Source organism: Apiospora kogelbergensis (assembly GCF_038363985.1).
Source record: "Apiospora kogelbergensis strain CBS 113332 chromosome Unknown utg000003l_segment0_segment0, whole genome shotgun sequence".
NCBI classification, from domain to species: Eukaryota; Fungi; Ascomycota; class Sordariomycetes; order Amphisphaeriales; family Apiosporaceae; genus Apiospora; species Apiospora kogelbergensis.
Window position 1 is genome coordinate 116,293 of NW_027117420.1, and position 19,740 is coordinate 136,032.

At 54.3% G+C, this 19,740-nt stretch overlaps 5 protein-coding genes across 5 annotated transcripts; all 5 read left to right on the forward strand.

Annotated features, from left to right (window-relative positions):
* Window positions 1-2,168: 2,168 nt before the first annotated feature.
* PG998_004705 (putative alkaline protease (oryzin)) lies at window positions 2,169-4,119 on the forward strand (the record flags this gene model as incomplete). Its single annotated transcript, XM_066871523.1, has 10 exons — window positions 2,169-2,317; window positions 2,479-2,624; window positions 2,676-2,815; window positions 2,881-2,961; window positions 3,018-3,046; window positions 3,124-3,259; window positions 3,323-3,497; window positions 3,544-3,744; window positions 3,824-3,972; window positions 4,063-4,119. The coding sequence occupies 10 exons, from the start codon at window positions 2,169-2,171 to the stop codon at window positions 4,117-4,119; spliced, it is 1,263 nt and encodes a 420-aa protein (XP_066731620.1).
* Window positions 4,120-4,967: 848 nt separating this feature from the next.
* Window positions 4,968-7,153, forward strand: PG998_004706 (uncharacterized protein; the record flags this gene model as incomplete). The annotated part of the gene is made up of 8 exons (XM_066871524.1): window positions 4,968-5,199; window positions 5,284-5,479; window positions 5,545-5,706; window positions 5,761-5,906; window positions 5,967-6,008; window positions 6,063-6,149; window positions 6,211-6,439; window positions 6,475-7,153. 8 exons carry the CDS (start codon window positions 4,968-4,970, stop codon window positions 7,151-7,153), a joined length of 1,773 nt encoding a protein of 590 aa, XP_066731621.1.
* Window positions 7,154-9,497: 2,344 nt separating this feature from the next.
* PG998_004707 (family 1 glycoside hydrolase) lies at window positions 9,498-11,363 on the forward strand (the record flags this gene model as incomplete). The annotated part of the gene is made up of 1 exon (XM_066871525.1): window positions 9,498-11,363. One exon carries the CDS (start codon window positions 9,498-9,500, stop codon window positions 11,361-11,363), a length of 1,866 nt encoding a protein of 621 aa, XP_066731622.1.
* Window positions 11,364-14,451: 3,088 nt separating this feature from the next.
* PG998_004708 (uncharacterized protein) lies at window positions 14,452-16,364 on the forward strand (the record flags this gene model as incomplete). Its single annotated transcript, XM_066871526.1, has 3 exons — window positions 14,452-14,544; window positions 14,710-14,938; window positions 15,040-16,364. The coding sequence occupies 3 exons, from the start codon at window positions 14,452-14,454 to the stop codon at window positions 16,362-16,364; spliced, it is 1,647 nt and encodes a 548-aa protein (XP_066731623.1).
* Window positions 16,365-17,965: 1,601 nt separating this feature from the next.
* Window positions 17,966-19,089, forward strand: PG998_004709 (Metallo-dependent phosphatase-like protein; the record flags this gene model as incomplete). The annotated part of the gene is given in 2 exon segments (XM_066871527.1): window positions 17,966-18,244; window positions 18,259-19,089. The coding sequence occupies 2 exon segments, from the start codon at window positions 17,966-17,968 to the stop codon at window positions 19,087-19,089; spliced, it is 1,110 nt and encodes a 369-aa protein (XP_066731624.1).
* Between the last annotated feature and the right edge of the window lie 651 nt (window positions 19,090-19,740).

The window sequence follows — 19,740 nt, forward strand, 5'->3', positions numbered from 1 at the left end:
CAAGCCACCCTATACGCCCATGAACGGACCACCAGATGGGACCCAGCAGAATCTCGGTGTGGTCCAGACATAACGTTATGACGTAATAGGTCTGTTGCTAGATCAAGTTGATTAGCAACCATGAGCTCGGCAGCCCTCCGAGATACCCTCCGCGTTTTCTCACTACCGTTGGACATGCCGGCGAGCACTGGTTCGGCCGGCCCACCGAAGAGAAAGAGAGCCTCTGCTTCTCAGTCCTGTTAACATAACAGCTTGGCCAGGTCGAGACGCGCAGACAAGAGCTCTCGGTTCGGGTGCCAGTTTTCTTCTACGGCCCTACGGAGAAGATTCGTCAAAGTGAATTTGGCCTCCCCGGGTCTGGTCAGCTCCAAGGAGATGCGCCGTATGCTACTCCAACTGGCACACCCTCACTTGGTCTTGGTGCCCCTGCTCGAGACTTCGGGCGAGGTCCGGTCTGGCACTCGCCTGATCGAACTCCTTCGTCTCGCAGAAGATGAGAAAGAGGTTGATAACCGAATCAAACGTCAGGGTGCTCTTCTCATCGAAGACCCTCTGCCGATTCAAAAAGCGGGAAGGCCATGTGCCAGCGCGCTCTTATAGCGGCCTTGTTTCCGTTCCACACGAGAGAGGCTTGGGCTATCATGGCCATAGGGCTGTCCCCAGACTGCAAGGCTGCCCACGAAGACCGGACTTCAATATAAATATCCTTAGCCGCGGTGAGATTCCCAGGTGCCTCTTGGGGAAGAATATGGCGAAGACTTTGTATCCAACTATGTCCGTCTGGATAGCAGAAGTGCGAGCGAGAAGTCTTTCGGCCTTTCGACGGCGAACTCTGCGGCAAATAGAAGGCAAGATGCATAATCTATCTTGCAAGCCATGTAAGCGAATGAGAGCGCGACCTTCACACATGAGTCAACCATTAAGAAACCATAACACATAGTTAATGTACAACAGTCAGAAATTCCTTTTCCAAGCCTCACTACGTTGGTGCTAGTCGATGTCGTTGTGGATTGGGCAAGGATTCCGTTGGGGTTGGGGGTTCCCGTCAGCGAAAGTGTTGACGGATCACGACCCCTGAACCGGTGAGCGTCGCTTCGGAATGCAATGCGACTTAACCGGCATAGGTGGAGACTGCGGAAAACCCGTAGTGCGCAGGCCTGCATCCGTTCATTTGGAAAAAGTCGCTACGATGCATGTGCATGGTTCGTTTGTCGAATTTCGGTCGGACCCGAGTTGTTGTTTTTGGCGTGCCTGTACGAGCGTGCTTCGTTCATGGCGGCTCACGTGAGAAAAGTGCATCTGGTGATTGGTTTCTTCTGCTTTCACGCCTTGCGTGGGTTTTCAATCCTGTTTGTCATGGCTCTCGCGTAAGCTGAGTTCAGCCACTGGCAGCAGGCGGTAACTGCACATCCTGGGAATCAGCCAGCCCTCGATATACAATCGTGGCACTGATAAGGATATGGGTTGATGGACGGGGAATCAGCCACTGAATTCACTGTGCATCCTTCTATCTCCGGACTTCCGCAACGTTTTCTTGATAGGCTTGCTCGTGCAGGAGATTGCATGATGCATGACTATCGAACATTGCATGCGCTCCTGCAAGACACACGGCCAAAGAAACACCATGCATATACATCTCGACTGAACATGCATCCTACAAGTCTAGAAGCTCGTTCACTACGCTAATCGGTCCATCTTACCAGGAAAAGCGAATACTTAACCCCTGCACAATAAACCAAGCCCGCATGAGGCTGACTACATTCACGAAAGAACAGCCCATGTCAAGCAGGGGAGGGTCACATTGGCCTGAGCTCTTCATAAGCTCATGGCTTCTCGAAAAGGGTGGTATCGATCCCTATTGGTCCACATTGGATGGCATGAACCTACCACGTGGGGGGTGGCGACGATAATACTACGCTGTGTTATACCAAGTCCATGCTGTTGGGATCTCGAAGCAGGTCATGGACCACCACCCAGTTCTTGCTTGTTTGACTTGTGGCGCGGAGAGTCGGGTCACGATGCCGTCTAATCGCTCGCTCTGCTTATTAAGAAGCGAAAATGCGGTCGATACGATGCGGACCGACAGGCCGGCATCCCGATGTCTTTGGATTAGAACATGTCAGCAAGCTGCCTGTGAAGGATATATGTATCCCGTGGGATACGCTGTCATGCTCGCCTCAGAGACCAGACTTTATGTCCTCTGCAGCGCATCTTACCTATCCCCTATTAGTTCAACCTCGACAGTAATTGACCACATCCGCAGTTATGCCGTCTCTGACCAAGGCTTTTCTCTTCGTACTTCTCCTGACATCCTCTGGTACGGATGCTTTCCCCTCCCGAGAGCCAGCCTCTCTGAAGATCCGTGCTGTGGCAGGGGAGACCGTCCCAAACAGCTGGATCATCAGATACAGGAGCGAAGTCGGAGACAAGGCCATTAAAGCCAGCCAGGCCAAGACGGCGAGCCTACTCAGGAAAAAGGAACGTCCGAACCCGGGCGGGTTCTGATGGGATCGAGCCTCGATACTTCAACGTGTCGGGCTTTTTCGGCACCCATGTCTACGGCGACGAGGCCGCGGTCCACGAGCTCGCGGCCGACCCTGCGGTCGACTACATCTCGCCGGATGGTAAGCTAGAACCGACAACAATTCAAAGTAATAACTAATTCTCTATGACAGGAGTTGCGCCGCTTGCGGCCAAGGTGACTCAGAAGAATGCGCAACCCGGCCTCCACCGCATATCGCATGCAAAGCCGCCTTCCAAGCCTCATTACCAATATGTTTACGACGAATCTGCTGGGAAAGGGATCACCGCTTATGTGAGAGACTTGCCCCCGGAACTGGGCGTTATCAAAGAGCCAGGTCTGCTAACCCGTTCGTCCAGATCATCGACACTGGTATCTTCATCAACCACCCGGACTTTACGGGCCGCGCGCGATACGGTCACAACTCGTACTACCCCAATGTGAGAACTTGCTGTCCATGAATACGAGCAGTTCAAGTGGCTGACGATTTGCATAGGATGACCCCGAGGACAATCTCGGCCATGGGTGAGTCTCCGTGTCACGGCCTGTCACCGCAAGCTCAAGTCCGGAATCAATAGGCTGACCAATCATTTGTTATCCAGGAGCAATGTCGCTGGTATATTGGCTGGTGAAACCTTCGGGGTGGCCAAGAAGGCACAACTAGTGGCCGTTAAAGCCTGTGACTTTCGAGGATGTCCTGTCTCAGCGCTCCTAGATAGCATGCAGTGGACACATGATGTAAGCCATTGCCGTTCAACGACTTTGACATCAGCCCCAAGATATCGAGCTGACCACGTGCAGGATGCTTCCGCGAACGGTCGAGTGTCCACGTCTGTCGTCAACTTGTCAGTTGGCTGGATATATGACCAATCCCTCAACGACATGGTGGAGTCGCTCGTGGCCTCTGGAATCGCAATGTTCGTAGCAGCAGGAAATGACAATGTGAGTATCCCCGTTGCTCTAACTCACAACTTTTGTAAGCAGCCACCTAATACAATGCCTCGAAAAACAGGATGACGTAGCGAACCACTCTCCGGCCTCGGCGCCCAACGCCATTACCGTCGGCGCCATCAGCGCCTTCAATGACTCCAAAGCGAGTTTCTCCAACTATGGTGCGGGCGTGGACATATTCGCCCCTGGAGTGGATATCCTCGGACCCTCGTATAATCAAACAGGGGCAGATAACTCGTTTCCTACGGAACAGAACAATGGAACCAGTCAAGGTAAGGGACTTCTCAGGGGCCCGGCAACGGCCTTCCTCATCTGTCTACCTATTTATCCCGTTTTCAACTCTGGCTCCAGAATGGGCGTATACTAATAGCCACGCCATCATCATAGCTACACCTCACGTCGCTGGAATAGCAGCGTACCTTATGGCCAAAGAAGGCTTGAGAACCCCTGCGGCGGTGCGGGCTCGCCTTATTCAGCTGGCGTCTTCTACTGGAGCTCTGGTGAGTAGTTTTCCATTGAAATACATGGATTTACCCATCCTATGACCTATCTATCCTTGCTCGATATTATAACTGACACTATGTGGTTAGGTCAAGCAGAATGTTGGAAGCACGACAGGTCTGATCGCTAACAACGGCTACCTGTGAGAACTCCAACAAAGCACGGGGGCAGGCTGGGCTTGGACGATTTGCGATCTTGTAACCTATTCTCTCGGTGTTCTGTGGTATATCGGCGACGACTTGACATCGATCCTATTTTCATAGTGCGGATGCATTTCTTCTTCATGTCTACCCAGGACTTCAGCATGATCAGAATCACCAGTCACATGATCAACATGATGACTGATGGCTTAGTGTAAGCTTAGTAACAAAGAACATTTCCATGATATCATGTGGTCACTGTCCTTCTCGAGCACTATTTCAGAACCAGAAGTCCTGTAGTTTTGGTCCGTGATTATAGCATATCCTGGTGAGGTAGCCAATGAAGGTCACGGGGACCTGACAACGAATGGATGACTGATGGATGAGAAATCGCGCTCCTGATGGCGTAACTGGAGACAAGGGCGGGGATACAAGCGGCCGCCAAGCCGAAAACAAGACCCGGAGGCGATCAAGTGGATTGGAACCCCCGAAGGCTGGGATCAGCCAAGTGACCACCCCCGCATCAGGATGCAGCGAACGACACCCAGGGACAAAGAGACATGTTGATAGGTTTAACAACGACATCCAAGCTGGGCTCCCGTTGCAGGACCTGCTGCTAGCCCCCCGCCTGCGAAACCGGCTACCTTGGAGAGCACCTCCATAATCGTGGGGAAGCGGGGAAATAGCGCGACGTCGTGGACTGCAGTACGAAAGTAGGGGCCAAATCTAACGCCGGCAGTAGATAGTTAACCGCCATAAAGTAGATAGGGGGCACCCGCCTGACCTCCAATCTACCGTCACCCGCTGCATTCTGTAAACAAGATCACTTGATCAGGTGCGAGAGGAAGGCCGCGATGGGCTCAGTACTCCCCAACAACCAACAACCAAGGGCTCAACCGCGGCCAATAACGCTGAAAGATGTCCCGATAGAAAATCAACGGCCTATGAAGGTCCGCGTCATTGGTGCGGGCTACTCGGGCATTTACCTGGGCATTCGGATACCCCAACGTCTGCGCAATATCGATTTCAAGATCTATGACAAGAATGAGGGAGTCGGAGGCACCTGGTTCGTGAACCGGTACCCAGGTATGTCAAAAGGATCCATGTTTCCCATGAGACGAGACGGGAGAAGTGCTTCAGTACTGATATCGGAACTCCGTGGACTTGTAGGGTGCGCCTGCGATATTCCTTCACATAGCTACCAATACTCTTTCGACCCGAACCCAGACTGGTCCAACCTGTACGCCCCGCAGCGAGAGATTTGCGCCTACCTCCAGCGCATGGCTACCAAGTACGGCGTCACGCGTTTTGTGAAGCTCTCGCACGAAGTGGAGAGTTGCCTGTGGGATGAAGAGGCCAAGAAATGGTACGTTTCCATACCGACACTCTTATCACAAACGCACCTGGACTGACCCGGCCAATTCCACGCAGGTATCTGAAAGTGCGAGACTTGGCAACCGGCAACGTTATAGATGATGATGCCGATGTGGTCATAGCCGCCAAGGGGAACCTGAGCGACCCTGCCTGGCCTGATATTCCCGGACTGAAAGATTTCGAGGGTGAGGTGATGCACTCGGCGCGTTGGAAAGAAGAGTAAGTAATTTCTCCAAGCCTCATTTCAAACCCAGAAGCTAACGGCCTTTTCAGTTACGATTTCAAGAATAAGCGAATAGGGGTAATCGGAAACGGGTCGAGCGCCATCCAGATTGTCCCGAATCTGCAGAAGATAGAAGGCACGCATCTGTCCTGTTTCGTGAGGAGCAAGACATGGATCACGAATCCATTTGGCGATGGTGAGCCATACCCCTGATCATGCCTGACATGTAGAAGCCGTGAAGCTGATAAGTGAGTAGCCGCAATGATAAAGCTTGGTCTGGATCCAAAGCAATTAGGATGTAAGTGATTATCCAACCCACGCCCGACCGTCTTGCACACTAACCGGTATACAGTCTCCAAGAAGCAAAGAGAAGAATTCGCGAACAATCCCGATAAGTTCTACGCCTTCAGGAAAGTCATAGAAGATGATGGCAACACGAGTGAGTAGCTACCCTTGAAATGCCGGAGTGGGTGCCTTGTCGACTAACACCAGGCAAAAAGTACACGAAGTCTCTTTCCGCGACTCAGCTATGCAACGCGAAGGCCTCGAGCTGTTCCGCGCCGCCATGCGCGAGCGCCTTGCCGCCAAGCCCGAGATCGCCGACTTCCTTATCCCGAGCTTTGCCGTCGGCTGCCGGCGCACGACGCCCGGGCCGGGCTACCTGGAGGCGCTGGTGGAGCCCAACGTCGACTTTGTCACGGACGGCATCGAGTCCATTAACACCCGGGGGTAAAGTTGCGTGCTGGCAGCAAAAACGACGGCAGCGGCGGGAAACAGGTCGACCTCGATGTCCTGGTGTGCGCGACGGGCTTTAAGACGGCTTCGGCCCCGCCCTTCCTGGTTCAGGGACGCGGCGGGCAGACGCTCAAAGACCGCTTCGACCCGCACCCGGAGGCGTACTTGTCGGTCGCCGTCGACGGGTTCCCCAACTTCTTCTTCATGCTGGGTCCCAACTCGGCCATCGGGTCCGGCTCGCTTACTCGCATCCTCGAGTCCGAGGGCGACTATATCGTCAAGTGCCTGCGCAAGCTGCAGCGCGATGACTACGCCTGCATGGAGGTCAAGCCGGACCGCGTGGCCGACTGGTCCGCTTACTGCGGAGCTTACTTCCAGAACACAGTCTACACGGACGCGTGTAACTCATGGTACCGCAGTGGAGACCGCATCACTGGCTTGTGGCCGGGGAGCACGCTGCATGCGCTCGAGGCCATGCGTGCGCCCCGCTGGGAGGACTTCGACTTTGAGAGTGTGGAAGGTAGCAGGGTCAACAGTATGAAGTGGTTGGGCAACGGGTGGAGCGTCACGCAGCTAAAGAAGGAGGAGCATGGGACAGAGGAGCTTCAGGGCGATCCGTCGTGGTATCTGGAGCCGAGGTTCTTGGATGTGCCCGTCGAGGGTACGCCGGAGGAGGACCCGGAGTTCAAGCTCCGGCCGTTTTATTGATGAAACAACAAGCGTTACTTATAGTGCTCCATCTCCTTGTAGAGCCCTCCTATCGATGGGTTTAATGGAGATTCCCATCACTACCCCTGAGCCTGAGGTGGCCTGTTACAGGCGTCTGTGGTAGAGCCCGCACCAACCACTCGAGTAGCGATATAAACCCTTCGCTGTTCTGCGATTGCACCAGGGCCGGCAGGTCGAAGCTTTGTGACAATGCCCACATGTCAAAACATCAGGTGCTTCTGTCTTTCCTGGGCCACTGCCAGTTGCTCTGCAAGACGTTAGAAATTGAAACCTGATAGATGACTGAAAAGTGTGAATCCATACTTTCTTTCTCTAGGAGCCTTGTACTTTTCGTGCTAATGTCATTGAGGCTTTCCACCAAGTCTGCCTCATCGTCGTCTCCCCTCGTGACGGTGTTAAAACCTCGACGAGCTACATATGTCAGCTTCGTGTCATTAATTGGGGATGGGTTTGTGCTGATCATATACTTGTTGTTCGTATAGAAGCCAATAGTTCGGTCGACCACCTTTAATGTCGTTACGGTGAGCTCAAGTGCTGCGTCAACAAAATTGGGCCGCTCCTGAATTAACCCAAATATGCCATGATATGGCAGTTTCATTCGTTGTCAATATTTCTTTACTTCCGCTTTCGTCTGAATAACCGCAACCTAAAGTTACGGCTAACGAAATAAGCTTATTCTAACCTCGCGAATACTGGAGAGCTCGACGCTACTAGTCGGCAACCTATTGCTAGTAGAGCTCAGAAATCTTATAGACTCCGCTGGTGATATCATGCGCATGCGACGACCTGATTCTACTATTGACCTTCACTAACACTGTACACCTTGTCATTATACTACATACAAACTCGGGTAACGCCAGCGACGTTACGGGCACATGTGCTCTGATTAGACGGAGGCATTGCTGAGTTGGAGACTGCAGTATCATGTCGCCCAAACATGTCTATGTTCACCACTTGGACTGAAGGCTCTGAGTTTAGACTACAGAGTCTGGAATTCGCTGGACTCGAGCACATAGGCCCTTATAAATTTTGAAAAGGCGCACATGGACCCGACGACAATCATCATATCTGATTCGATATAGTCAGCCTGCTCTATCACATTGATACCTCCAAATCAAGAAGGGGAGGGTGGTGCTGTGTGAGCTTTTATTTAATAATCGATCTTGTTTACCGAACTTCTCTCGCCCCCTTGAGGAATCTTAGGCTGCGAAGCTCAAGGTTGCGTGGTATACATTGGCAGGAATTTGTGCGATTCAGGCTACGGTCGTACAGCGAGTTGATTCCAATACTCCACCCCCTGGGGGTCATACCTTGACATTGAACAGAAGAGCAAAAAGAAAAAAACAAGAATCCGAAAGCAACCTGCAGGGGAACAATACTTTCGTCTACGCACGCAACTGATCATCCGAAGTTTTGGTATCGCCAATGAGGAGCAATGATAAGAAGCTAGGAAGTACACCGGATCGATACCTGCGACGATCCCTTCCCTTGTTTGCTCTTAGAGGATCAGTGTAGACATCTAAGATCATGGTTGATGAAGATCCTACGTGATACGGCAGACCATCTTGCCTACAAATTTCAGCGAGAAATTTTGATACGAGCTATCTCTGAGCCCGTTGAGAAGATTCCATGCGGATGATGAGCGAGAGGTGCATCACTAGAAGGCCAAGGATCCATTTCGGGGACGTTCCTGGTTCCCACGCGTTTCCTGGAGAGCGGGGTAACAGTCTGGGGTAAACCTGAATCAAACCTCCCAGTTATCTCCAGCTTGCTGCCTTTTGGTTACCGAATATGGTAGAGATCAGCAATGACCTGATTGCCGATGCGGTGTTGGGAAACAGGGTTGGGGACGTTGGTTAAGGGCGCGTTTATAACATGACGTAAATAGGGAAATCTCAACTCCGGTGCCGAACCGGGCCGACCCGGCGAATACGGTAAGCAGGTACAGAGGTGGTGCCATCGGAATCTTACATATGCCGAACCATCCTCACCATACTTTCAGCCCTGGTAAAGAATCCCCGTCTTGGCCAACAGGCTAGTCCGGCAAACAGCTGGGGCAAGGCGGAGATCGTTCTTTGAACATCTCGTGTTGCTCCGCATTCCCCTCACTCGCTACCCCGACCTTGTGATGTGAGGAGTCTGCCGATGTGAGCATTACGTCGTCGGGTCTTCACAATGTTGTTATGATGGCGGTGAGCCAGTCCGCCAGCTCTCGTACCATGCGTCAGTGATAAATATGGCCTTCTTGCCACCCTTCGGTTGGATAGAGAGCCCACTCCAAGTTCCATCATCGTCACGGGGATCAAGGCCAAGATAAGTCACTATGATAAGAGACGTGGTCCTCGCTAGCACCTGGGTGTCCGCCGTATTGGCACAGCAGGTGTACGCTCCTGCAGACGGCCCTGTGTTGCGACCGACAAAATGCTCACTAAATGGCTCGTATGCCACAGCAACCCCAGTCTACTCATTCAGCCAGTTCTCCTTCACCCAGACCGAGACGGTGCGTACGGCCACATCTGTTACCCCGGGGCCGGCCACTACCTACGCGGCGCCCTACGAGTCACTCAGCCACCTGGTCCCGAACCTGGCCACCACGACCTGGGGAAATTGGGAGCCCAATGCCACTGCGGCTGCGACAGATGGCGCTGACCCCTATGGACAAGCTGCCTGGTCAGCTATTTGGGAACGCGCCAACCTGGCCAACTTTACGGACCGGGGAATCTACTCAACTACAGTGTCTCCCACACCGGTTCCCACCAGCGAGCTTGTGCTCCCGCCGCCGAGCTATTTCCAACCCCAAGACTCTTACTATTTTCCCAAGGGCTTCGAGTTCGGCGTGGCTGGTTCGGCGTCCCAGATCGAGGGGGCTATCGCCGACGAAGGCCGCACCCCTACCCTCATGGAGGTCTTAACCATTGGGCGCGGAGACGGTGACCCCAAGGACTACATAACCAACGAAAACTACTACCTGTACAAGCAGGACATCGAGCGACTGGCCGCCATGGGCGTCAAGTACTACTCCTTCTCGATCCCTTGGACGCGAATCTTGCCCTTCGCGCTCGAGGGCACGCCCGTGAACAAGCAGGGACTAGACCACTACGACGATCTCATCAATTTCGCCATAGCAAAAGGCATGGAGCCGCACGTAACCCTCATTCACTTCGACACCCCGCTGCAGTTTTACGCCGACCCGTACAACCGCGGCCCGGTGATGATTGGGTACGGCAACGGCGGCTACAGCAACGAAACCTTCCAGGACGCCTTCGTGCACTACGGTAAGGTGGTCATGACGCACTTCGCCGACCGCGTGCCCGTTTTCTTCACCTTCAACGAGCCGTTGCTGTACTGCGACAACGGCAAAGCCGTCGACACGGTCGTCAAGTCCCACGCGCGCCTGTACCACTTCTACCACGACGAGATCAAGGGCAGCGGCCGCGTTGCCATCAAGTTCAACGACAACTTCGGGGTGCCGCAGGACCCCGCCAAGGCCGAGGACGTGGCCGCCGCGAACCACTTCAACGAGTTCCAGCTCGCCACCTTCGCGAACCCCATCTTTTTGGGCAAGGATTACCCGGAGGCCTTCAAGATGACCATCCCGGACTACGTGCCGCTGACCGAGGCGGACCTCGCCTACGTCAACGGCACAGCCGACTTCTTGGGGATCGACCCGTACACGGCGACGGTGGTCACGCCGCCAGCCCACGGCATTGCTGCCTGCGCCGCCAACACGTCGGACCCCTTGTTCCCCTACTGCGTGAACCAAATGACCAACACGACGACGGGCTGGAATATTGGGTACCGGTCCGAATCGTACGTGTACATGACGCCCACCTACCTGCGCACCTACTTGGGGTATCTGTGGAACACGTTCCGGAAGCCCGTGGTCATTACCGAGTTCGGGTTCCCCGTCGCCCGAGAGGCGGATGCCACGAACCTGTCGGACCAGCTGTTCGACCAGCCCCGCAGCGATTACTACGTGCAGTTCCTCTCGGAAACCCTGAAGGCCATCTGGGAGGATGGCGTGCACGTGGCGGGCGCCTTCGCCTGGAGCTTCGCGGACAACTGGGAGTTTGGCGACTACGACCAGCACTTTGGCATCCAGACGGTCAACCGGACCACCATGGAGCGCCGGTACAAGAAGAGCTTTTTTGATGTGGTAGACTTCGTGGCCGCGAGGACGCAAGAATGAGAAGAGAGGGAGGGAGAAAGACATTTCTGCATCAACGGAAATCCAACCTTGTAGATTACCTGCATGCCTGCTTAATGATATCAGCACACCAGGGCGAACTAATTGCATATATAATCCATTGACCAATGAACACTTCTAAGTCTTTTGTGTGTCATGGGCAGTCAGAATCATCGTCAATCGATGACATGCGCGTCAACCTGAGCGAGCCCCCGTTCTTGCCAATGGCAAACGTGTTACCAGTGGGGGAGGGCTATCGAGGTGGAAGACGGCGGTGATAGGAGCGCATGACTGCAGATGGAAAAGCATATTTCGAGAATTATAGGGACAGAGATCCTCTAAGCGAAAGCATCGAAAAACATGGCTATGCGCGCAGTCTGTTGCCTACAGCGAAGGGCTTTGGGTGCCACGAAGGTCCATCAGTTCAAGAAGGACCCAGCCTGATCAACAAGGTCGCCATGCCTTTCTTCGCCCCCCGTAAAAAAGGAAGAACATCCAATATAAGCAGATGGATATTGCTGGAGCAGCGGCAGCAGCGGCGACACGTGGCTTGCTCGACTTCGCAGACACCGCTGCCTGGTCAGTCCTTCTCGCCAATCTCACTTTGCGATCTGGGCCGTCAAGGACCGTAAGCACCCACTGCGATTTCAGATCGTGAACGGCTCCGTCCTCGAACACCAGCCGGACGTCGCAGAGACGTCGGCAGCCAACTGACCAATGTTTATTCGTTGGAGATTATCTTTTGGGCATTGGCAATGGACAAGGAATGCGGTTAGTTTCCGAACGGACCGAGATGCATTGCATGGTTGGCTCGTGCAATTCCAAGCAACAATGGCTGAGCCGGAATCGCAACGCAGATCCAGATCTGAGCAGTATGTGCATACATATAATACAAGGGATATATACTACACATATATGATAGAAGGTGGTTGTGGTCAACTCAGGTTGCGGTAGGCCGGAGTCGTGCCTGACGGAAGGCCAATAGAAGAATCCGCCCCAATAAAAAAGTGTTGTTCAACGGTCGCGCGACCCGGTTTGCAGGGGGAGAGAAGATTGCCGAAAAACAGCTGGGCTTCTGGGCACTGGCCTGTAACCTGGGCAGTTTGGGGCCTAGGGTACTGCTAGGGCACTGAAGAGTGCTGAAGACAGGACTGCTGGCACACGTCGGTGGCTGGGTTTGTAGGGTGTAGAGTGGATGGAGGGTGCAGGGTGACATCCCCGTTATCTAATCAACACAGTGCGGGTCACCACAATGAAATTGGCAAATGGGGATGGAGCCCCTTATTGACATTGGACAGACACACGCCAACCAAAAGCAATGCAAGCTCGTAGTGGAAAGGAATGAGAGCCTCGGCTTGCCCGGTCTTGCAGATTGATCGATCAGTATCGCGATGCACGTAGATGGCTTCTTCCAGCAAGACGACACCAGCCGTTGCGTGTAGCGCTCCGCCGCCAGGGGTCTTGTCTCTCATCGTAGCCGTTGACAACTGTCATCTTGCTCCTGTCAGTGCGCTGTCTCGGATGGACAAAGAACTTTAGGTTGGGAGGCGTGCGCATTGAGGGCCGCGGTCCAAGCTTTTATGAGGTTAAAGCATTCATTGCTTTGGAGGGAAAGAGGCCCACGACGCAGTGCACGACGGTCGATGAAGGCCGACGATGGCTCAGCAATGGCTTGCTCGAGTGTCTAGGGTTGCATTTAAGGGAAGATGAAAGTCAATTTGCAGCAAATAGAGATGGGGTTTAGTGGACAGGCTTCCTCCCCTAGTCCGGAGGCTACAGTGGGTTCCGGGCAGGGATGGGTGCCGGGGGTGTTTTGGGCCAATCGCCTCGTCCATTTGCACCGCCATGTCACTTTACCGCAAAAGCAACCGCAGAAAGACCTGCCGGCTGCATGGGGGGTCCATGATCTCCTACCAATTCCAACGACACGGTCGAACCTCCTACTCCTGCCCCGTGTAGGCAGGCTGTGTTGTGTTGGCTGGTGTTTGCCTGCGTGTGTATGTGTGTGGTTTCGGTCTCGGTCTTGGTCTTGGGCCTTCTCGCCATAATTTTTTCCCCCTTCCTCTTTCGCCTTGGCCTGCTTCGATCGTTTCGTTCGCTCACCAGAGGCAACGAGTCGGTCGGCTGTCAAAGAGCAAATCAGCGATCGAGTGTTCGTCTATTGTTTCTGCTGGAGGAAAGACAACCCGTCTAGCCGTTTGCATTTGCAATTCATCAGTTCAGTCCGGACCCGACACTCCTCCCACACTCCTTACAACCAAACTCCTGGCTTTCTCTCCTCCCTTCTCGACCGTTGCCAAAATATATCCCCCAATGACGACAGCTCGTTCGAGCTCATTGCGATACAACCACCACTCTTTTACTAGTCAACTTTCTTTCTCTCCGTACGTTCGCAAACTGCCTCAGCCCTGCTTCGGCCCCGGTCCCCATGAGCTCGGCTGTACTGACATCGAGCGACTCAGTCTGAGCACATCACAAGACGGTATCCGTGGTGCCTCCCAGCCTCAACATCTGCGCCAGCAGCTACCCGCTACGCCCTCTCAGCTTTCGCCGCAGAGACGTAACCACCGCGGGTCACGATAGTCAGCTTTCCCACCACGCAACCCGCCGGCCACTTTTTTGCTGCACGTCGCCTCAACTACCGCCAACGCTAAGGAGCACCCGGGCTTTTTAGACCAGCTCGATCTTAGGCCCATTCACTCAACACTCTTTTACTTCGACTTGGCTCTCGTCTCCTTTAGCATCATTGGCCGTTCTTCAACAGGCTCCCCGCTTCCCGTCAAACCCCCCGAATCCGCCTGTGTTGTTCTGGCTCTGCTATCCGGCTCCAGCGATCGCGAACCACTCATCTCCTCCAGATTCTTGTGTCCTGTCACACATCACCACTCGCCTGCTAGGTCCGATTAGCGTTTTGGAAGGGGCCCCAGACTGCTGCATTCCATCGCCTCACGCTCTTCTGCGGAGCAGAGCAATTCTTGACCACTTTCGTTGCTAAACATTATCACACACAACTTGTCGCCTTCTGCCGACCAGTCGCCCAGCATCGGTGTCGTCGCCTTTGCACCCGGTGCTCGGGATCGATATGGCAGCCATGTCCGCCGCGCCGGGAGCAACCACCTTTGCCCACTCAAATACCGCCCAGGGGAACCACGCGCGCTGGGAGTCACATCCGGATCATCATGACGTGAGTCTGTCGTCGCCCACGCTATGCTCTGCTCGGGCTGTCCCGCATGGAGACATCCCACGTCCCTGCCATGTTCCCCTGAGACATTGGGGATTGCCCCTTGCAGCCGCGCTGGAAACTTAAAGTGAAGACCTTGGAAGCTGTAGCTAACCTAAACTGTTTCAGGAATACGCGCAGGATCAGGATCTAGACTCGCCATATGCTTCCTCGAGAGACCCGTTGTCCGCACAAGATGTCAACACCCACCGCGACCCCTTTGCGAAGCGAGACCCAAATGAACCCTTCCCCGCCACCCGAGACCCTTTTGCGAAACGAGACCCGAACGAGCCGTTCCCCGCGACGAAAGATCCCTTTGCGAAACGAGATCCGAACGAGCCATTCCCGGCAACCAAAGGTACGCACTTTTAGATATACGTTGGGAATGCAGAGCATTGGAACGTGCCTTGAGATGGAACGCGGTTAGAGCATATGTAACCTTGGGCTAACACCACACAGAAGCCAATGGCGGCCGAGCATCACGTCCTGAAAACAAACGGTCTCACACGGATGGTTCAGTTCCACTGGGTGACGAGGAAACCGGATGGATTCACCGTGATAAACTTGCCAAGATCGAGAGTGAAGAGCTGCAAGCCGCTGGCATCATCTTGCCCAAGCCTCGCTCGCAAAGTCGTCCCCGCAGAGACCGGAGCACCGACAAGGCAAACGGGTCGCGACGCGCGACGGAAAATCCAGAGCACCAAGCCATGCCGAGGTCTAGGAAAAACTCGACACTGACAATTGGCTCCATGGACAAGGGTTCTGACCCCGATCAAGGTGCCAGTTGGGACTTCCGTCGGCCAGACGAAATAGCAGAGGATCCGAACGAGTATTGGATCACCAGTGAGTCGCTAGGACCCAAAGGATCCCGTATACCGATTGCCAAAGTCAGTCCAGCACCCATTCCCTCAGATTATCTCGAACGTGATGCCCCAGTCCCCCGCAAGATGAGCGGAACATTGGCCCTCCCCGACGACGAATTCTCGCTTACCACCCTAAAGCCCCGATCAAGGAGTAATAGTGCCGTCCTTGATGAAGCCATCAAGATGGCTGCGGCGCAGCCGCGTTCCACCAGCGAAAATTCGCCAAAGAAACCTGCTGCGGCTGGCAAGAAGCCCGTTGCGGCTTCGGCACGCTCTGCCTCTGCCAATGGTCGAGGCGCCACCACCCGGCCCAAGACGCGTTCCGGTCCTGGTCGGGATAACGGGTCCACAGCCAGGCCAGGCACACGGTCTGGCGAGCTATCTCCAGTCGCCAAGTCTCCCGAGGGTGAGCCCCCGTGGATGGTGTCAGCCTACAAGCCCGATCCCAGGTTACCGCCTGACCAGCAACTGTTGCCCACGGTTGCGCGTCGCTTGCAACAAGAGAAATGGGAAAAGGAGGGCAAGTTTGGCAATACGTACGACAAGGAATTCAGACCGCTTAACGAGCAGGAGCACTTGCGACCGCCCGAGGGGCCGAAATCTCCCCAGCCTGAAGCCGAAACCGAGGGGAAAGTAGACGAATGGCCACTCCGTCCTTCGGAAGGCCGCGCGGAGGCTAAGAGCCCGACCCCGAGCCGGCCCGGAACCAGTTCATACTCAACTATGCCTAGACTAAACAGCAAATCAGGCGCACATCCCCCGGTTTCCAGTCCCCGGTTATCGCAAGGTCCCCAGCTCACCCAGATGCCCAGCAACCCCAGCCAGATCACGCGGATACCAACCCAGCCAGAACAACCTCCGATGCAAGAGAAGGAGGAGGAAAAGAAAGATGGCGGTTGTGGCTGCTGCGTTATCATGTAGACACGCTCTGGATTTACTGTTCACTCGACGCAGCTGCTTCGACAACGGATTTCTCCGGGACTTTACGACTTTACGACTCTTCTTTTTCTTCATTCGATCTAGCGATGGTACTCTCTACCCACCCAGTCTTTCGTCACCAAGATTGTCATCACTCGCCGCGTCCTTTTAATTGCTCACTACTATATCACCGCCTTCGCAATTCGTACCACCATCATACGACCTCCCGACCACTTCCCGACCGACATTCAGGTGGCTTCTCAAACGAAGCCATTCTGGGTGTCATCACTTTGCTTTCAGCAATTGAAATTCCCTTTACCCGCGCACTTATCGAATTTTTTCACACCCACCAAAATCGACGGCGTTTACAGGATGGACAAGATCCTTTCCCGGAGTTTGTTGGCGCACATACAGTTTTCCATCTTCATCTCCCTCTGGGCATGTCGATGATCCCTTCGTATGCCTAAGCTCTGGCCTGGCAACATACATGGAAGCGTTTTTGTGTGTATAATCATCTATTTTCCCATTCCTTGGGCTGTCTATTCATTACACTACTGGTTGCTATTTTTTCTGGCATCATGCATTCAAATCCGGCGGAGAGGAGGTGAGGGAGGCCCTTTGAAGAAGGAGTTGAGGGGGTTCAGTCGAGAAGTAGGGCAGATGTTCTCAGACATGAGACAGAATGTGTGCGAAAGAGAGGGCGAAAAGGAGAGGGCGAGAGAGGGAGAGGAAGAGAGAGAGGAGCTGAAAAAGCCCATTGACCCGGTAGCTGACTACAAATACCCCCCGGGCGAATCTTCAGAAACCAGTACATATAGTTTGGAGAAAGTAGCAGTGCGAAGAGAGACATATTACCAATATTCGAAGCTATGTTTGAACTGCTCCTGACAAGGATCTTCTGGATTTGTTCGTCATGGGTTTTCCCAGGATGTATTCGCTCCCTTGTTTCTTGTGAAGATAACATAGACCCCAGCGCAGATGAGATCAAGACCAACACATGTAAGTGTTTCTCGGGACTGTCTGATGTCAGGGTGCTTACTTATGCGGGGTTATGTCATGGGAGATCCAGTTATCCCATCCCATCCCACTGATCGGCACTTGAGGTGGGCTTAACTGCTTAATTCAGCTGCCGTCCGTTGCTCGAACACCTCGCCTCGCAGATTTGGACTTGTTTTGCTATCGTCATCCCATCTGCTTGCTTTCACTCTTGCCTAGTCAGAGCGTATGCATTGGTTTTCTGTATAACAGTTTTATTGTCATTGTTCATTATCTTGATTATCCGAAGAGAATACCTTTTCTCCGATTGGTGACGATATGTGGTGACTCAGCTGACAGGCAGACAGGCTACCTTGGAGCTAGACACTAGGTAGTCCATTTGACCGTGGGACTTCTTAAGGGCCTTTGAAACCCATCAACGTGGTTCATCGCGCCTTTCCTTTCGTTCCAACTTCGTATTTTTACTCTTGCTGGTCCCGGTCTCCCAGGAGGCATAGGCGAGAGAGAGAGAGAGAGAGCTTGAGACTGCCTACCTTACCTAGAAGCGGCACATCTCATCATCATATCATACACCTAAGGATATCTTGATATCGTCAAGAACAACAATCATGGCTACTACGCGCAGGACCCGCATCGTCTGCATCTCGGACACGCACAACTGCACTGTCAAGATCCCGGCCGGCGACGTTCTAATCCACAGCGGGGACCTAACCAACACTGGCTCCCACAAGGAGTTGCAGAAGCAGATCGAATGGCTAGCGCGCCAGCCGCACGAGGTGAAGATCCTCGTGGTCGGGAACCATGACACGACGGTCGACGCGGCCTTCTACAGGGAGCACGGGGGTATTTCCATCACGGCCAGCTGCAGGACGTGCAGGCGTGTCGGGGTCTGCTTCTGCAGCCGCCGTCGTTACCGTCACATAAGCAGAACCACAGCCAGCAAAACCAGCAGTGGATCTATCTAGAGCATGAAGCTTCCAAGGTCCGCCTCAGGTCTCCCGAGGGCCCGCGGACGGAGTTCACCGTGTTCGGGTCTCCCTGGACGCCCCAGTTCGAGAGCTGGGCCTTCCAATACAAGCGGCACCAAGAAGACGACGGGGTCGCCGCGAGCAGGGTCTGGAAGGACATACCGCTCGACACGGACGTGCTCATCACGCACGGCCCGTCCTTTGGACACCGCGACGAGACGGTCGGGCGCGAGGCGGTCGGGTGCGAAGGGCTACGGAGGGCCATGTGGCGCGTGCGGCCCCGGCTCGCCGTCTGCGGGCACATCCACGAGGCCCGCGGCGTCGAGCGCGTGCGCTGGGACTTGGAGGATCGTGGGGTGCGCTACAAGGAAGCGACGGACGGGGGCGTCGAGGCGTGGGTCGATCCGGCGCCGGATGGGGACAAGCTCTGTCTGGTAGACTTGACGGCGAAGAAGAACGGGCGGGCACTGGACAATGACGGCGGGAAAGCCACGAAGCCCGACGAACAAGTAGTGCCACCAGCACCAGCGTCGAGCGGAGATGTCACGGCGGCGGCAGAGCCGGGAATCGGTACTCGCGGCTTGGGCAGGGACCCGGAGTCTGCCCGGAGCGACCAGGCGGCGCTGGCCGGCCGGATGGGACGGAGGGAAACCTGCATTGTCAACGCGGCGATCCAGGCGTCGAGCTATCCCCACGTAGGGCCGCGCAGGTTGAACAAGGCCATCGTGGTCGACTTGGATTTGCCTGTCTGGGAGGAGCAGTAGGGGGGCTTCTCGGAAAAAGAACCGGTTTTTACGAAAAGACGGTGTGAGTTGTAACTGGGGACGGGGGGACTCTCTACGGCACGGTCGGTGCCATCACCTCCATAACGCTAGTTGTGAGACTCTGATTCGAGATGGGCAATGCATTGGACACAGGCACAGACACAGACACAGACACAGACACGCACAGCCTGTTCAATTGATCAGCAACGTGCGACGCCCCGTTTCCGAGAAATCCGTTCCATCAGAGTCATACACATGCGATATATTCCGGTGCGGCCCCCTTTTTGGGGTTTCTATTTTCCCCCTCGCGTGGTGCGGCTGGCGTGGCTATGTATGTGTTGGACGGGCCCCTTTTTACTTGGATGATCCCCATGAAATTGTCATGGCTCCTCCTTACACAGCTCGTTAGTCTCTACCCATTGCCATGGCAGAGCAATGGCGTTGATGGACGGATCGACGAGCTAAGGATAAGCACTTGTTTAGATAGAATTAACCGGTACATACACAGACAAATACGACTACTACGACAGACCTATTTCTGGACTCAGCTTAGAGCCGCGGGGAAACAAATGCCCCGATTCACGAGTGTGAGTCTTTACGAATGAGAACGACAATGTGCACCACGTGCCTCTCGAACTGCCGGAGTCCTGG